The sequence below is a fragment of the Agelaius tricolor genome, unplaced genomic scaffold (assembly GCF_023055355.1).
Source record: "Agelaius tricolor isolate 1412-34295 unplaced genomic scaffold, bAgeTri1.0.p SCAF_6, whole genome shotgun sequence".
Lineage (NCBI taxonomy): Eukaryota > Metazoa > Chordata > Aves > Passeriformes > Icteridae > Agelaius > Agelaius tricolor.
In genome coordinates this window covers 18377073-18396889 of record NW_027269266.1, presented here as the reverse complement: position 1 = coordinate 18396889, position 19817 = coordinate 18377073, and the positions used below count along the sequence as shown (strand labels likewise).

The following is a 19817-nucleotide window of genomic DNA, read 5'->3' as shown; positions in this document are numbered from 1 at the left end:
TGCTAGAAATACCTGAAAACCAAAGAGAAAAGAGGGAAATTTTTCTCCCACTCTCAAAGCTGATGGTCAGTGCAACTTCCAAGAAAGACACCAGACAGGCACAGCAGCAGAGGGATTCTCTGTACTACCCAGAGTGCTGCTCCACCCCATTCAGGGGTCTTTTTCCTAGATCTCATGCTTCAGAGAAATATAAAACCAGAACTTCTGGAACAGATACAGCAGGGACTTACTTCTGGCCTCAGAAAGTGACTTTAATGAGATGTAATTATAAACCTTCTCTTAATGCAGAGCTGTAAATGAGATGATTACGTTGAGAAACATGTTGGCAACCTTCCTTCCCAAAGGCTCTTGAAAAACAGAAGATGGTAAATGAGACAGAACTATCCCCACAACTACCTCCATATCAGCAGAGGGCTAAGACACACCTTCCTCCGGTGTCAGATTTCCCACCACTACATACAGAGACTTGATTTTAACTACTCAGGAGCCTCCTGCAGTGTGATTTTGATAAACATGACCACAAACTACTATGACATATTCTAGAGAAACCACAAGTGGCCAATTACTATCGTTGACACTTAAGGCATACAGAAAACACATCAGACACCATTCTGGCTAAGGTTTTTTTGACTATTCTAGTTAAGAAAGATATTTCACGAGTTGCTGACCCCCCCCCCCATCTCAAAAGAGCAAGGGCAGAAAAAGCACATACATATGTGAGCTGAGGGAAGCCCTTTCCCATTGCACAAACTTCAAACTTTTGAAATTCTTTTTCTTCTTTATTGTCTAAACCTTTAAAATCAAAAAAAAATTGCAGGAATTCTGTCAATCTGGCAGTCTAATTTCTCCTAATTAAAAAAAAAGTTACAATTAGCTTTAACTCATCATCCAAGACATTTTATTGAAACACTCAGCAAACTCAAAAAACCAATCCAATTAGAAAAATTTATCAATATTAAAAATTCCCACAAATTTGCAGGCTCCACTCCAACTGGAATGCTTCAATACAAATGCATTCAGTGGAAAAGCTCCTGACCAATTGTCCACAGTGTTTCAGAACACTCACCAACTTCTAGAAGTCAAACTTAAAATTGCAAAGTACAAATCAGAAAACTACTAGACAGAGAAGCACTGATGTTCTGCTCCATCAAATATGATTTGTAACGCAGCAACCTAACTGGTTTCATGACAATCCCCAGCTATTCTGATCTACATAGCTGAAAAATCCAAGAAATCAATAAAATGTACAGTGGAGACAGATTTAATGAGGAATGGATCTGTCATGCATGACACTTTGTGACTTCATTGAGCAATAGAAAGCAATTCATTAATGAATCAGCACTATACCAGTCTACTGGAACCATATTTCCGCAGGGGTAATTAAGCTTCTGTGAAGGTCAACAACAAATGGCAACTGTCTTTTGTGAATGCCTTTTTGGAGTGGGCACATGATGTTCTGCCAGACAGATTCTCATGCAGGCATTCCACTGGACCAGCAAGCACACTATATAAGGAGATTTCTTTCAAAGGCCTAGGATTTTTGGATAAAACACCTCTCTGTGATTTTACAGGACATGAGCACAAAAATACACTTAAAATTTCAGGACAGGATTTGGCAAGACATTTTCTTGGCACCTTACCCTTTTGTAAAGCACGTGGATCTCCGGCAGGTGGGTTTAACAATGTCTAACAAGAGAGCATAGCGCAGTAAGGACTTTGGTGGTAAGAAATATTGACTCATTTCTTCATTTTCCTCTTCCAAGAAGTCTTGTAGCATTTGAATAGAGGAATCATTATCCTGATTATGTTTTCTTTCCATCTCTTCTACTGTTTCAAGCTTAAACAGAAAGGCCCCTTTTGGTAAACTCTTCTTGCTGCTGCAATCTGGACCAATGTTTGGATCCAGATTCTTCTCCTCAGAGGACAAAGAACTGGTTTCACCCACTTTGTCAGCAACTTTTTCCTTAAGTAAATCTTCTGGATCCTGATCTGGGAATCTTGTCAATATCTACGAGGAGATTATGACAAAATTAAAGAACTGTATTTAATAAACAACTTGACAGAGAGTAAGAATAAACAACCATACAGAGAGTAAGAATTCCTTCTGAGATGCTCACAATACCATTTAAATGTTATTTTCATGAAGACTTCAAAAGTAGTAGCATCAAGATTAGTTGACCTATTGGCAATGATGTCAGAACAGCCTCACATAATTGCCTTTGCAAAAAGTCCTTTCCAAGTGTGTAAAAAATGTAGCAGTATGACATATTTTCTAGCCCACTACACACCTCCCAACTGTGTAAAGCCATCTAAGCCACAGACATTCACATCTGTCCTTACAAAGCTCAATATCCAGGCTCAAAAAAGAAGACAGAATTTAACTTTTCTGTTGGAATCACTCATTCTTCTCCATTTATCAACATACACCACTAAACTGAAAATTTAACCCTCAATCTTCATGAAATGAAGCAAATTCAAGTAATACGGATAGACTCACTTGACCAGGAGCTTGAAAGGAAAATGGTTCTTGGTGAAGCTTTGCAATTAGAAAATACCGCAGCCTAGAATTGGGAATGCCAAGCTGTAATCAAAATTCAGAAGTCTTTAGTCCATGTGATAGTAGAGAAAAAGCGGTCTATAGCATCATACAAGTTATCTGCCATTACATGCAGTAACAGAACTATGACACACTAATAAATTTTATGACTTCAGAGATATCGGTATTCACGGAATCAGAGATTCATAAAATGGTTTGTGTTGGAAGGAACCTCAAAGGTCATCTAGCTCCAAGCCCCCTGCTGTGGGCAAGGACACCTTCCACTAGACCAGGTTGCTCAGAGCCTCATCCAACCTGGCCTTGAACACTTCCAGGGATGGGGCATCCACAGCTTCTCTGCACAACCCTCAGTGCCGCACCATCCTCATCACAAAGAGCTTCCTCCTGATTCTACTCCAATACTACCCCTAAGTTTAAATCCATTCCCCCTTGTCCTGTCACTGCAGACTCTTGTAAAAAGTCCCTCTCTGTCTTTCTTGTAGTCTCCCATCAGGTACTGGAAGGCTGCAATTAGGTCACCCTGAAGCCTCGTTTTTTCCAGGCTATTCCCTATGTATTAGTTGACAATACCTACACACTCGTAACTTCCATACCTAGGCACTTCCAAAGATCCAAGTGAGCAATTATTCTCTGTATCTCATAGTTTTGACCTTCTCTGTAAATGAATATGAATGTAAACAAAATTTTATGTGATGCAAGAAGAAAAATTTACATGCCTCACGATTTCTTGGGACAGGTACTATCTGTTTTCTGTTAAAAGCAAAAAAGTCTCTTTTGCCTTTTTAAACAAGGAATTATAGACACCTAACAATTAAATAAATCCACCACAATTGGTTTTCAAGCTACGTTATAGTAGCTTTTCTCAAATATTTATAGTACTTCACTGATTCCAGTTAGTGTTGCACAATCTGAAATCTCTCTCAAACTTTTTTCAGTTGCCAGGGTAACATGGAAACAAAGCTCCTTCTCCCACAAGAAACAGTCACATTTTCTGTGCTGGGAAATCCAGAGGCACAGCACTTCTGAAGCAATGGGGCTCCTGCAGGGAAAACCACCTTCCTGGTTACAGTGGAAATTCATGCCTTCTTAAAAATATCAAATGGCAGCAAAGCAATATGGGACTAGGATCTGAACACAAACAGCAATACAATTATATCAGTATGAGAAATCAGAAGTCATGTCAGTTGGTTTTCTCATTCAAGTGTATCTTCAGCTTCGGGCATGACAATCTTTTCTAATACAGAACAGAATTTTCAAATGTTCTTGGACTCAGCACACTTTTAACTATTAAACAATATTAGAGCAATTTTAGTACTCACACATGTTGGAGACAAGAGAAATTCCTGATATTGAAATCCACATGTTGCTAGTGTTTGCAAAAGTTCATTTCTGAAAGGAATCAAAAAGCAATTACTCCCTTCACATAGTCTTTAGCCCCTTTTTTAATCCTAAATAAACATAGATTAAATTCAACATCATATTTCCCAAAACATTCATTGAAATTATTGGACAACAAATTATTGATCTGTCATCCATTACTGAATTTGAGAGACAACATACAAAGTTCAGTGTTAGAGACTATTATACATTCAAAGGCACCTCACTCTTACTACAGTGCAAATGCCTCTTCAAAAAACATCTCATCTCTAGGAAAGTAATTGTGGTGTGTCAACAGGGAAACTAACTAGAGGGCAAGATACTCTCTTTATTGGGAATCATAAAACAGGAGATTAAAACCACTACAAATAGCTCACTACTTCCTTCTGCTCACATACCCAGCACTGGCTAAGCCTAACAAAGAGGCTAAATCGAGGGATGACAAAAATCAGTGGCTTTGATTATAAAAGTGAGGGGGGACTGTGCTTTATAAACAATGGAAAGAGACTGTAAGGGAAATAATCTTAAAAATACTTTTCTTCTGTATTCCATGCAGACTGAGCTAGGCTAGAACTATACAAAAGGCAGGAGCTGTGACCTGTACCCAGCATTGTATGTCAGACTGCATCTCAGGTGTCGTAAGAGAAAACAAATGTCCTAACTGGGGTGTTTGCTGAAGTACAGCTTGTCCCAAGCCCTGGCCAGCAAGGCACAGCCTACGGGACTTGTAGCCAGGAGAAGACCATGAACACTGAACCAGTGAGAGAGCTGAGCATGTCTCCCAGCTGCCTGCCATATTGATTAGGAGCATGATATGCAGGGTGGCAGCTGGTGCTTAAAGGAGCACACAGAGATCCAGCGAGAACTGAGGAGGAAGATGGCAACTCCCTCCTGCTTTGATCACAAGAGAGAGTGCTCCTGTCATTAGATAATTGCAGTGACACCTTTCCTCTTTCACATTTCATACCACAACCAAATACGACCTTCTTACTGCATCTCTGGACCATTCGATGGCAGCCCTGAACCGGGGATAATCTACTATCAACAAAGGCACTCAAGAAAGCCCCTGGACTATTCTGTGACCATAACACAAGATACCATGGGATCCTGCCATGAATGAACCCCTTATTATTAGTTATTACCCCTATTATTAGTTTTCTTTAAAAAGTAATTCTGATCTTTTCTAAAGCAAACATGATCATCAAATAAAATCAAATCAAATACTCATCAAATAAAATTAAAAATAAAATACTGTTGTATTTTATCTACTTAGAGACATAACCAGTTATCTATCAAGTTTTTTTCACAACCTAAGATTTTAATTCCTGTCCCATCTCAAGCTATTTTGTTAACTCCAATTCTAGGAAATAAAAATCCCTTCTAAAAAATAAATCCCTCCTCCTTCTAAAGAATAAATCCTTTTTGCAAACTAAAAACTGCATATATTAATTACAGTTTACCTTGCAGAAGAGGATTCAAATCCTTTAACATTTTCTAAAAGTAGGTATTTTGGAAGCTTCTGAAGCCTACAAGGAAAAAAAAAAAGCAAATCAGTGTAACAAGACATAAAGTACATTATATTCATCCACAGATCTGGTTAGCTAGCAGAAAGATCAAAGTATTTCCACATCATGCTATCTGTTAAAGTTCAGCATCCTTAAAAAAACAACTGAATTAAAAAATGTGGACTGCTGGTAAAAACCACAAACCCCGCCTATGGGGGATGAACAGCTGTACCCTCTTGTACTCCATGCATGTACTTTTGAAAATGTTTATCACTCTTCATTTCCTAAAACACAGTAATTTTATTAAACAGATTCAGTGTATAATAGGAAATATAATTGTTGGGGGAAAACCAATTGCTACTTAGCCATAAAAATGCTGTTTTCAAGTGCTTGTACCTGAAATCAATGTCAAAATGTCACATAAACCTTAATGATAACATATCAGAACCAGTATTTATTTAACTGATTTAAGAAACACAACATATTTAGAGTTCAAACTTCAGATATTCTCTATTTTCTAAACTTGACTTTTTCCTTTTGATGGCAGGAGGAGGTGTCTCAGCTTTAGCAGGATCAGAGCAAAGGTCTGGAAATAGGCACATTCCAAAAACAGCATATTAAATCTCTGGAGAAATGAGCATGCCCAAACTGTGCCAGGGACTCTTCCAGCAATTTAGAAGCATAGATGATTCAGATTCAAGTCTCTGGGAACATTCTGTAGCACTGATTAATTCTCTAATACGGCTAATGTAGAAACACAATGTCTGTCACACACTGGGATCTCAGAACATACAGAAGTAGAATATTAATGCCCCCAGACAGCAGCTTCATGCTTATTGAAGTTAGTGACTTTGGACTTCCATTGGAACAAATCACAGCAGAATTTGTTTCAGCACATTTTTAATTACCACCAATTAAAAACATCATATGAAGTAAAAGAACCAATGCATCTCACAAGAAACTATGCCAAACTTAAAAATACTAAAGATAATAGTGAAAAACTAATACTAAAGTGAGAAAAGCAGCATCAGCCTTGCAGAGGAATGGAGAATATATCTGCTGATATGTCTACCCACACTCTTCATCATTGACTACTATGAAACTTCTTTTTCATCAATTAATCCCGAGCACAGCCTGAAATGCAAGCACTAATAGGGGATGGACAGATCACAAGGCAAGTAATCACTGTACAAAAAGGAAGTGTTAAGTATTTGATAGGTATTAACATTAAAAATGTTTCTGTAAAAGCAGCACTTTGATGTTTTAGCATTGGATTTTGCCAGGTTATGGCTTGGACACAATAAACAAATAGTATCTGGACCATTTGGGTTGGACTTTGCTGGCTGGGTGCTCCAAGGATTCCCCATGTCTTTCCAGATCTTGAAATTGTCCTTTCCATTATCTCTAATATTTGTCATCCCAGGCTACCTCTCAGTCTCATTTCAGCAATATTTCATTATAAAAGACTGAACAAACATAAGTACATCCAAGGTATGAGAAATTATTTTACACTTTTCATAAACTGCATGCATAACATAGCAATTTAGAATGTAAAGGGATAATTTCTACATTAAGAATTTCCTTTTTTGAGGCTGAAGTACTCCACACTCAATGTCTCACAAATGTATCATATTCAAAAAACACATAAGCCCTATCTTAGTAAAACACAAATCCACTGGAATTGAGAAACTCTACAGAAGCCATCATGTTGAACCTTCTAGTGACTACTTAAGAGTAGGTGCTGTTTCAAGAACCCTCCCCAGGGAGATAAGGGACATAGCAGTGTCTCCTGGGGTGTTGAGATAAATGTGAGACAGCCAAGCCCAGGTCCTTTGCATCGTCATGATAAAAATATAGGTCCTGGAGTGTCTAAAGCTTTGGTTTTGAGAAGGAAAACCTGCTGTTTATCCAGCTATGTCCATACCAATTGGGAAGCAGTATTTCCATATTAATGCACTATTATGTCCAAAAGCAGCCAGCCTCTTAACCATATTTCAGTTTAATGGAAAGGAATCCCCAGGTCACGATGCCTTTAAGGATATGGAAGATACTGTTATTCTGACAAATTATTAACTTACTCAGTATCTGCCTAGTTTCATTTTCATTTTAACAGATCAGTTTGAAACCTGTGTTACATTTCTTGTTCCACAAAAGACATCCTTTGCAACTTCTAAACAACCCACATCTTCTCCCTAATTTTGTGTCTCTGACAGAAGCAGGGGAGTAGTAATACCCATTCTTTTTTACCTAGGAGTTGTCTAACTTACTGGGCTATAGAATCTGTGTTTTGTTCTGTGTTGTCTGCCACAGATTTCTTACATAGTATGGCCCTGCCAAGCCACTCAGCCCTTCGGTGTCATCGCTCTCTCTCTGCTCATGACAAGGGCAAAGAAATAGTTCCATTCAATGCTGCTGGCTGCATAAAGTTTCCAGAACAAGGATTAACACTCTTTTCTCCCAGTGCTAACAGCAGTTTGAAAGAAAGGCTTTTTGGAACTGGCTTCCTTCTGGGTTGAAAGCATTCATAAAAAAAAAAAAAGAAGACTAAAAGAGACACCAAACATTCATCTGTCCTTCTCCAACCCTGATAGCAAGATGAACTAATGGAAGAATATATAGGTAACAACTGTCCTAGTCTCCAGGTGAAGCAAGACTGCCAATAAAACAAATAATTATGGCTGTTTTATTAGGAACTGGGATCTGACCAGGCAAAAAATGACAGATGAATTCAAGGACACTGTCCAGACAATGCAGTGCTATTCAAATTCTTTAGTACTACTACTCCAAACAAGAGATTGTACTACAAACCAAAAATACACAATCTGCCCCAAGATATCTAGAAGCAGCACCAAAAAGAACAGAGACTTTAAGAAAGAAATGGTTGCAAGATGCGTTGCATTGTACAGTCAATAGCACACTTAAACCAATTTTCAAATGGTACCTCTTCAAAAGATGACTATATGTTGAAGCTAAGCTTTTGTAACCCAATATTTTAAAAACATTTCATGTTTCCATGAGACCAATAGACAAACTACTATATTACCTACTCCTGTTTCTATGTGAAATCAATGCAAATGTGATGTTGAACTGAAAAGAACTCATTCTTTTCATTTATTGTGTAGGCACAGTTTAAACAGACATGCAATGAAAAGGAAACCAGTCGATGAAAGCATATACAGCACCAATGAAGTGATTACAGCATTAGTAAATACAAGTATATGTAAGTTACATATGATCATATGAAAAGAAACACAGAATACAACACAACACCAACAGTATCCCTCTAAAACATTACAGATATCTTGTCTCACTGAAATAGAGAAGACCTAGTTACAACAAAGCCTATTTACAAAAGGGGCTTTACCATGGAGGTAGAAGTTCATTTATACCTTGGGAGAATATCAAGGATATAGAGAAAGCTCTTGGTCCGTGGATCAGACACATCACCTTGCAGGCCAATTCTAAAAAAGAATAAAGAAACACTGGTGTATTACTCAGAGCACGCTGACATTTGAGTTACATTTTTCTACTGAATGCCGACACTTTGCTTTAAGTTTTGAAAGAGAATTCTGCAAAGGTATCACATCCAGACAGGAGGACGTGCTCACAGAGGCAGTGTCCTGAGAGATGCTCTAAGGAATTAAAGTCTGCCCCTGGAATCCATCAGCTCACTGCAAAGTTAAAATTGAAGCATTAAGTAATGAAATCCACTCCCCAGTCTGCAAAGGCTTTAGCATTCTAGTCTTGTCCAGCAAAGCCTTTGAACATACTTGGCTCTGAATGAACAAAAAACCCCCACTGGGTTTCTGGGAATACCCTGCTACTTTGCACTGAATATATTAAATTATTTCTATGAATTAAAGCCTCATTGTTCACCATTTAGCAGGATGGAGCCCCACATGAATAACTTTGGAATCAATTTTGTAACACTAAACTGGAAAGATTATGTAGGTTACAAAAATGATAATGATTCCAGGCCTGTGTTTCCCTAGCTTATACTTGTATTAGCTCATAAAAAAAGAATAAAAGCTTTGTAGAAGAGCTTTAACATGTATCTAAATTAATCAGTCATACACAGATTTTTCTTTTCATCATATTATAAAGAAAAAAAAATCTGAAATGTTTCCTATATACATCATAGGTTTGCACTTATTCATTTGTACAGATCAGCACCACTTTACAGGGATTTCTTTTCAGTCTTAGAACATTTAGTGAGATATACTTTCTTACACAATCATTATTATCACCATCAACAGACTTTTTTCATGAAGCTACTACTTTGCATGAGTGCAGTTACTAGAATCTTATCCCACTGGTCACTGCTGTCAAATGATATGAATTACAAATTAATCTGACAAATAACATCTCAGTAAATTCAGTCCTTAATCAGCAAGATATTTCTCTTTATCATCCACAAAATCATTTCAAAGCCATTTTCCTTCTGGTCTTGGCTAAAATAAAAATATTCTTCAGAATAAGCTGTCTGTGTGCATGTGCAATTTTCGAAGTACAAATAAAATCAGATTATACTCTTAAGTCTCAGGCAGAACTGAGAAATTCCAATCCTCCTTCTGGACATGCCCCAGGAAAATATTAGATTGAAATCTAAAAGGAAAGGCAGGACTCCCAAACACTAAATTTCACTAGTAGAGGAATAATACAGTTCACAAAATTGGTGCTGTAAGAAGCTTAGTAAACTTAAACTGAATTAATATATACATATGCAAGAAATGTGATCAACAATTAAGATGCAAATTGCTGCATTTCTTTCACTTCAGTAAACACCATGATGAACAGAGCTACAAAACATTTGCTTAGGAAGAGAAAGATACACAGATCACCCACACAGTGTCACTATGTCTTGATAACATTTCTCCTTTGACCATATAGAGTATAAAAGTGCCATATACAGCAATAACTGCATTTTTTTCCCAAGTGTGCTGTACCTACCTTGTAAAAGGCTGACAGGGAGGACTCATCAAAATCATATCAAAAGATAATCTGTCAAATTCTTTCAGTGTTATGCCCTGAAAACAGAAAAAAATAGAAGAATGTTGAGTGTTGTGAATTGTATGAAATTCCCAAGCCATCTTTCAGATCAAACTAGCCCTCTTACTTCCAGTATGTTTCATTGAGCAAAAAACTACCTAATCTCTCATTTGACCTAGTAATTTCAAAATCTTTTCTACCTTGGCAAACCATAAAACGTAAATATGCATTCACTGCTTCATATGAAACAAAACACTAATAAGGTTAGCATCTATACATAATCTTGAGGTTTTTATCTGCTCATTCTTTGAGGTGTGCAGTGGTTCTTTCAGTAGATACTCACCTGTTATATCTCCTGAAAATAAAGTATCATTACTCAGATATGAAGTCTTAGTGCATCAAAACCAGTGTTCACATACTCAAAATATGTGTAAAAACATCCGAGAAGAAAAGTAGCTCAAGTGTAAATATGATAATTTTTATGGATCCAAACTATGGGGTTTAGTTCTTGGGGGCTCACTGGCAATGCACCTTAAAAAGTTTATTTCATAGTTTTTCCCCTATACAAATTAGTCAAAGATATTGTATGGCTGAAATTCTCTACAAAGACAATCCTGCTTAGAAAAGAAAGAATTAGGTCTGTGGTAGGAATTAATTACACAGGTAGAAATTCCTCTAAACTGAGTTTTCACCAACACTAGAAGATCAACACATTAAGGGGCCAGGAGGAAAGAAGGACAATGATCAAGTAACTATGACTTGGACAAAGAAATCACTCCTTACATATTTTGAGGGATACCTATACAGCAAATGTAATGTAGCTGCCTTCAGAAAACTAGACAAAAGCTGCTGGTTTTTTCCATTATATTTGAAGAAGGTGTCACCGACTAATAATCTGCTCTTGTCTCCTATAAAATGATACAGGCAAAGATTAATCTTCTTTTTCCATTACAAAACTATCACTTAGCCAGTTATTATTGAGTGCTGAATAAGCATTTAACCTTTAGCCACCTATTTAACTCTTACTTAAGCTGCTGTCTTAAAACAGACACAGTATCTTTTACTCATGTTGTAAAACTGTAAAAGAAGATTAAGAAGTATACAGTAATTTCTAACTCACTCCAAGCAAAACTCCATGCCTAGCATGCCTCTCATCTATTAAAACAGACAACTTTAATCTAATTTTACTTAGTTATTTTTCAAATAATTTGGCAAGTGACAAAATTCCTAAAACATTTTATCTATTGAGCCCATTAAAAAAGATTCAAGAGTGTTCAGTTCAATATATTTTGTTGTGTTTCTCTGAGCCCAACTGTAACTTCAAAACAAAGGCATGCCCCCAAGTAATTTAATTAAATTTTTTCAAAGTACATGAAAATATTTTTTAATCTAAAAATATTATTTTTGACATTCCTTTATTGATGGTAACCATTCCTCTTGACATTTATATAACCTTTCTTCATGCAGTAGGCAAGACTTTCTAGAAAAGCCTGCAGTATGAAATCCTGTTTACTTCAACAACCAAACAGCACAAGCAATCAAAGTTATTGTAAAACTGCTTTATTCATAATAACATAAATATTTCTGTTTCTCTTGTTACTAATAAAGACATTGAAAGCAACTCACATCTTAAAAATGCCAGACTACAGTAAAAAACACCTTAATTACTCACCTCAATAGTCTTTGCCCATAACAGTGTGCTGGGAAAGTTGTGCTTATAAACATCATTGGCAAGAGTATTCACATCAACAGCAGCTACAACTTCTGCATATGTGCAGCTTTCTAAAATTAAAAAAATTAATTTCAAAACTCTAGCTTCTCTTTACTACTCTTAGAAAAATATATTTGCTCAGCTGTGTTACAGCATCGCTAAAAAACAAAAGGCAAATTACACAATCAAATTCTGCTGTGTTGTCTTTGAAACTTTGTATAAAAAACATAATGTTTTTCTACTCATATGGGCAATACTTCCCTTCTTTACATATCCAAAAATGGAAGCTAAAGTAGATAAAAAAGTAGATAATTAAAGTAGATTTAAAAATTCCAAATAGGGTGCACCTCTACAACATTTCCACCTCTGTGCAGGTCACTGTGGCAGCAAGTTCCTGGCTACAGGAATCCTAAGTCAATCCTGCCAAGCCCCACTGCCACTGCCTTATCCTCTGACAACTTACAAGAAATAAGTGTGTTATTTTAGAGGTGTACTACTTCTCATTATGAAAAAATAGCACCAATATATTTGATATATGTCTACTCTTCCAATAAAAATTTAAGCTGTCTGAAAAACATTTATGCTAACATTTCAGTAAAGCCTTAGGCCTCAAACTCAACAGCTGCCTCCTTTGAGTTAAAGGTCCCAAAATACCAAACTTGGCAGCTTCTCCTCTCTTGGACAGAGGTGTTATTGAAGAGAGGACAGTGTAACAAACTCACAGCTAAAACCCTGAAATAAAAATACACTAAAAAGAATATAAACAAACAACTGTTAATTTATAAAGTAAGAGAGTAATAGGTTCTACAGAAGCTAAAGAGATAAAAAGAGCAGTGTTTACACCATTGCTCATCATGTCCCACTATTTGTTATTACTAAACACAATACCTTCACTGAGGCTTTTTATCCAAGACGACAGGCTGTGGTCACTGTCACAGCTGCAGGCAGAGAACTGACCCTACCTCCTGATACCCAAGATCAGTATCAACCATCAGGATATTTACATTATGGTCAGCATTACAAAGCCTCAGATGAAACACAGGCAACTTTAAAAAAACTTTTCTAAACCAAAAGAATCAAGGCAAATAGCCACATGCCTTTGAATAATCTCACAATATACTCAAGTAACACATTAACAAATGACCTTATGAGATACTGCATGAATTACTGCTAGTCAGCTAATTATTTACAGTTTGAGAGGATGAAAGCCCAACTGGGATGATCCCAGTGGATTTAATTTTGAATAATGCAGTTACCATCCATCTACTATCTTTCAGGTTTTCAAGGCTGTCTTAGTCAAAACTAAGATGAAAGAGAAATCTGGGTATTGAAAAGATTGTAGCAGACATTTTAACAAGGCCCAAGCTGGTTGTTCCAGGTTTACTTGATGCAATCAAGGGCAAAAAGATAAGGTTTTTCACAAGATAAATACTTACAGACCATTAAGGGTCAGCATACAAATCATTGTTTGCCATTACTGTCTTGACCTTTTGACCAAAAGTTGTAACTGAGAACTAAATACAGGTGTATCCACAAGGACAATAGCGTGACTACACCTGAGATTACAGAACAGGTAAGTTAACACTGACACCTAGCGTGAAAAGAAAGCTGGATGAATATCTCAATTTAAAAATGTGCTCAAGAACCAGCACTTCCATCTTCCTAAAACAAAGCTGCAGCATCTAAGTGACAGGAGCAAACTTCCAATACTGTTAAAGAGATCACTTTTCTCACTCACTCCTTAAACACATTGTCCTAACAAGCTAACTCTTACTGTGTTTTCCAGGTACTGCAGAAGAAAAATAAAATTAACAAAATCAAGACCCTCAATTATTATCTAAATTAATACATAGTTTTAAAAGGGCAATTGGGAAGGCAAGCTGTGTGCTTTCTCTCACAACTCATGATTCAGACACTTGTTTTTTTACTGCCATCCATTCAATATCTCCCTGCATACATACAAGCAAAGATAGGCCCAAAAGCCTGGAGATATGGAAGAGAGCACACAGCTAATAGTAACCTATTGAATCCCCTTGCAATACAATGTTCAGTCTAAACCAGAGATGTAAACCAGCATGGAAAAAGGACAGGAACTTTTTCTGAAGCATTCCACCTGAGATCCCTCTTCCTAATTCAAAGACCTGATAACTTTTTCAAAGCTTCTCCTCCTTTTCATTTAAAAGTTGCAGCTCACTTGGGAATTCCTGTTAGAGAACAGACTCCCTCTAAAAGCTGATTAAGCATATTTGTGTGGATATGCCCTGAAACGCATGAAGGAGCTCGAGCAGACAAGCAGCTCTCACACATCTAACCTAACAAAGAAAAGCTTGTCTAAATTTCAAACAATGTGAAAACGCAACATTTTTAAAGAACTTCTCCTGAAAGTTAAATAACTTTATGTCAAACTGTGATATTCTGCTTTCCTATAGCAATTACATTTACTACTTGAAAATTACTATAAGGAATGCATCATAAAAAAAGCCTGAAAGCAGAATCTGAGAAAAACAGAATCAAGACTGGTTTAACTATCCCCACTGACAAAAGGCACAAAACCAACTCAGGAATTGCTGACTTGGTGGGATGTTAAATCAACTCCCCAAAATACATGGCAAAGCTTCAATATAGAAATAGACACAGCTCTGGAGATTTTTTTTATCCCCCTCAAATAAGGGGGGGATCCAATCTTCAAAACACAGATATTTAAGAGAATTATGACAATGCAGGAAACAGCATCATTTTATTCAGACTAAAGAAAAAATAATACACATTTCCTAAGTGAAACTAACTGGCTGCTGGAATACATGATTTGCAGGATTCCTCAACACCAGTTTTTGAACTGACACTTTTATTTCTGAGCAAGATGACATGGTTCAAATGGAAGCTACAGATATGGTGAGGAAGTTACTGAGGGAGGTGTTATGACTTATTTTTAGGCAGACTAGATTGCAATATTTTCTCTTGGCTGAAAGCAGGTGAAATCAAATTTGTATCATCCTATTAGTAATGTACTGATTTCACACTTAAAGCTTCAAACCTCTTGGACCCAGATAGCAGAAACTCTTTGACTGTTACTTAAATTGCCTAAAGAGGCAGCAATCAAACTTTGAGTCCCTGTTCTCTCCTTTATTGAATATACAATGCTTACAATCCCTTTCAGTATGGAATTGTCATTTTTGAGGGAAAGGGACACTGCTGTAAGGATTGGAAGGAGATGCATTCGAAACAAAGAAAGACAGGATGTGTGCATTAGCTTCTGATTTGAAAAAGTAAACCCAAAGAGTGTCACCTTCAAATGCCAGAAATAAAATTTCTGACATTACAATATCTGTCCTTTTCCTCTTTAGAATTGATTCCTTTGTCATGTGTTTCTGCAGACCTTAAAATTAACATAGATCTGTTTATATTCACTCCTGTACTTTTGCAATAGAGTCATCAATGTCAACAGAACACATGAAATACACTGTGTTACAGCAAGGGCAGTTTGGTGGATTTCAGTATATTGGAAAATAGGAGCCAGAACAATTATCTTTTCTGACAGGTATGTGGAAACAGATGGAAAAGGGAAGATTAGTCACAAGTTTTGTCAGTCCTGTTTCCTTTTAAAACAGAGAGCAAAGACTTAATTTCTGAGTGTCAGCTCTTGGCTGAAATGATTAGGCTGAACTGTCCATGGCTACAGTGAACACAGCTATCAGTAAACTTGATACTGGGTTCCTGCAGGACACTTAGCAACTCCTCTCACTGCGCTATTTGTAAAGGATTCAATCATGTTAAGCCATAGAAACTTTATAAACTTACACTATGCCACAACTGGTACCATCCCGTGCTACAAAGAGCTATATTTTGGAGAAGCATTAAATTGAGTTTAGGTGTAAAAACTCGCTCAAACCAGCAATATTTTTGTTTTGCATTGTGCTGAATGTCAAAGCCAGTTTTGTCTCCTTTGCCTCTCCTGGTGGGATAGCTCTGCCCAGTGTAAATACACACACCAGTTTACTGAGCTGTGCAATTCACAGAGCCAATCAAATAAAGTGAATGGACATGCATAACAGAGAACAAGAGACAAAAGTTGTTACTCTGCAAAATTGAAATATAACAATTGCAGAGGAAAAATATCACCAACTTCATCACTGCAAATTTATGGTATTTTTTAGAATATGTCCTTTAGTGTTTCATGCAAGAGGATTTTTTTTCAGGGACCTGGCAGATTACAAATGCTTGTGGCAGAGACATGGAATCCAGTTTTCATGGGAAAACTGCCTAAATTAACAAGCCAGTTTAGGTTTGTTTTGGTTGGGAAGGAGGAAGAGCAGGTTGTTTGTTTCATGGAAAGTTGCTAAGGAAATGAATATGTAGCCATAGATTTTCTAAAAATAAAACACTATTTTTCACTGCAGAAACTCTGCACTTTATAAAGAACAAATTCACTCACTCACTCACACACACAAAAATTATCATAGATTTACTCATATTTGACTTAAATATCAATCTTTATAAATCCCAAAAGGCTCGGGTTACAGAGTGGGAAGAAGAAAGAAATGCCCTTTCATCCCCTAGCTGTCTCAATCTTTAAAGAGTGTGAATATGAAGAGACTCCCTGATTTCTGGCTTTAACTAAGCTCAACTTTACCATCTTTTGATGGTATCTTTATCAAAAGATATAGCTATCAAAAGGTCTTTGGTGTTAAAATATTATTATAAAGCATTCAAAATCTAAAACCAGAAATTCAACATGTGCTGATATACCTACAGCTGAAGTACCAACACAGAGCTAGGCAATCCCCAAGATTTTTCTTTTTCAGCTTTAGACTGAAACCTAAGTTCAGAAACAGCCTTCTCTCCATTGTCAAAAAGAATGTGATTCAACTATGAAACTATGTACTCAACATTTCTATGTAATCTTTACAGAGAAACACGAGAGACTATAAACTTCCATCAATATTGAAAATTCAATTATTTTTTACTGTAGGCAAAGACAATCTCAAAACCAATTGCATTCTATTTGGTACCAAATGCATTCTACATTAATGACAGCTGCCAACAACAACCATCTTCATCCTGCAAGCTATCCTATAACAAAGTTTTTGAAAGATCACAGCCAAGAAGGGCATCAAGGTACAAAAGTCAGCATCAGATTTCCTGAGAAATACCTATTTGCCAATTGAAACACTGGCAATTTCACAGAGAAGTTGGACCAGCTGAGTTAACCATAACTGACCCATTACATGGCCAGGAACTAGCCTGCAAGAATTGCAGAATCCCTTTTGTAGAAAAAGGCTTTCCCAGGATGCTGCCACTGAAATACCACATGCTCCCTCTGTTTTCTACATATTCCTACTATTTTTCTTAGCTTATAGATTCACTAGAAACCATACTAAGATAACATGTTATTATACATAATCCTCATCTGTTGTGCATCTGGTTTATGGAAACACTGGAACAATGGAGGCCTTTCTTTCAAACTACATATTTATATGGAAAAAAAACCCACAACCCTTCTAATATTTCTATACACAATTTAAAAGAAGATGCTGAACAATCTGCCACTGGCTAAATGGAGGATAGGATCAGAGACTTTTTCAAACAGCATGGTTTCATGTACACATATAGGCCAAAAACATATAAGAAACACATTATTAAAGTACTTACAGAGGAACATTCACTTCTTTTCTCTTTTATTTGCATGTAAAAGCAAACACTTCAATGCCCCTTGACTTTGTTCCTTCATAAACTGTGTAAGAAAACTGAATCCAGATGTCCAAAGGACTTTAAAAGCCAGTGGAAATTATCAAATGGCCAAGTATATCTCTGCTCCCAAATGAAATCCAATTCATCAAAACAGTTTTATATAATAACCTGTTATTAAATACTTAGTGCAAATTTTGTAGGACACCTTTTAATCAAATTGCCTGACTGTTACTTTAACAAGACTCTTAAACAAGATTTTCATCTAGAAGTGAATGGTTTGGACCTTTCCTGAGACAACATGATGCTTATGGGCTGAACTCCCATATGCCTCCCAGAAACATAAGCACCCAGACTGAAAACTATTACACCAACTGTAATGCAAATAGCTTTGTGTCTATCCACTTTGCAAATTTCAATTGGTACCTGACCATTTTGAACTAATTAGGGTCATTTACACAAACAATAAATTAAATGTCCTTACTTACAGTCCCTTTATCTGCTTTGGCTGATACCACTACAGAAAAATCTCAGTCTCACTGTTCATACCTACTGAAATTTCTTCAGTCAAATGCAAACCCATAAGAACAGAAATTACACCAAAGACTGACACTGAATCAGTTGTGTTCAGCAAGCTCAGAAACAGTAAAGATGGAAGTAAATTCACCTTTTCAGGAAAAAATACAATGGGTTTAGTTAAGTCCTTCAGCCTCCAAACTATACACCACTAGGTGACATGATTTCAAGGCTTCATATCTGTAGTAAATATCCACTGGGGCATCACTAATTCTGGGTATCTTTTGGATAAAAGTTTACAGTCTTCTGATAATCTAATGAGGCATTCCCAATATTCCCACCCTTCTAAGTATTTACTGAGTTGCAAGTGATGTTTTCACAGGTGGAAACACAGGACATCACATCTAGCATTGTAATTTACTCAACATTGCAGCACACTGCTGAACTGCCCCAAGACATCCATTATTATGGCAAGAACACAGCTAGGTAATTCAGTAAAGACTGAAGGAACCATGGTGTAGGCTAACTTTCAGGAACCAGTCCACTTTCTGGAAAGTGGAAAATATGGAAATTGTCTACAATACAACAAACATGGATAGTTTGCCAACACTTCAGGAATCTGGTTACCAGAAAAATAATGTAACCATTAGTGTGTACACTATACACATGGCATAAAACACTATTTTCACTCTACAAAAACTCAAAAATGTGCAGTTCCAGACAAAGCTATACTTGCCTCTTAATATTCTAAGAATGTGTCTGGAAATAAGGAAAATACATCCTCAAAACAGGTAGTTATGAACAATGTAGGAACCTATTTTGTTGTGTATTTATACATACATAATAAATATATTAAAATACATTTTATATATTTATGTTCATAAATAAAGCACTTAGACACATTCAAGCAAAAAAGAGATAGGAGGAAAAATCCCACTCTGACAACTCTGAGTGTGTTTTAAGTAAATAAATGATACTAAACAGATTTCACTTAGTACGCATACTCTTTAATATTCCATAGCTCCCTAGAAAAATAGCAAGATAAGGCAAGTTTCCACCTGATGTTTTTATGACAATGCTCTCTGCAAATGCTCCTGAAGACTGAAAGATGTGAAGGACTGTAGCTACAGTTAAAATTATTATGGTGATTATCATAAGTTATACTAATGTGTGTTGAAACATGGACTTCAAAGTAATACGGTCCAGGGTACTTTACAACGGAAATCAATAGCCCAAACTCAATTTTTAATTTGGGGAAGCCAATTCACAGAGAGTCTACAGGACCTGCTGAAGGTCACCCAGGCCGTGCCTCAACAATTCAGCAAATTGAGCTCCAGGGTTCCTTGTGCCTGATCAAAAACTCACCTGGGAACATGGGCTGGTGTGAACTCTCTATACCAGCTCAAATTCCACATTTCATGTTCCATGTTTATAAAATGCTACACCAGCCTCAGATGGTCAGGCTCGCCCATTTTGG

At 36.7% G+C, this 19817-nt stretch overlaps 1 protein-coding gene across 8 annotated transcripts in view; it reads right to left on the bottom strand.

Annotated features, from left to right (window-relative positions):
• TRDMT1 (tRNA aspartic acid methyltransferase 1) overlaps positions 1-19817 on the bottom strand; it is a 40517-nt gene that overhangs the window by 7967 nt on the left and 12733 nt on the right. For 5 of the 8 annotated variants that reach the window (XM_071428902.1, XM_071428904.1, XM_071428905.1 and 2 more), the window contains 7 exons: positions 12101-12210; positions 10390-10466; positions 8829-8900; positions 5395-5460; positions 3877-3946; positions 2498-2581; positions 1641-2008 (listed from right to left, as the gene is read on the bottom strand). In XM_071428902.1, the coding sequence (XP_071285003.1) occupies positions 1641-2008; positions 2498-2581; positions 3877-3946; positions 5395-5460; positions 8829-8900; positions 10390-10466; positions 12101-12210 (847 nt within the window). Of the gene's footprint in view, positions 1-1640; positions 2009-2497; positions 2582-3876; positions 3947-5394; positions 5461-8803; positions 8901-10389; positions 10467-12100; positions 12211-19817 lie in introns of those variants that run through there. The other 3 variants (XM_071428907.1, XM_071428906.1, XM_071428909.1) reach the window with 3 other exon arrangements.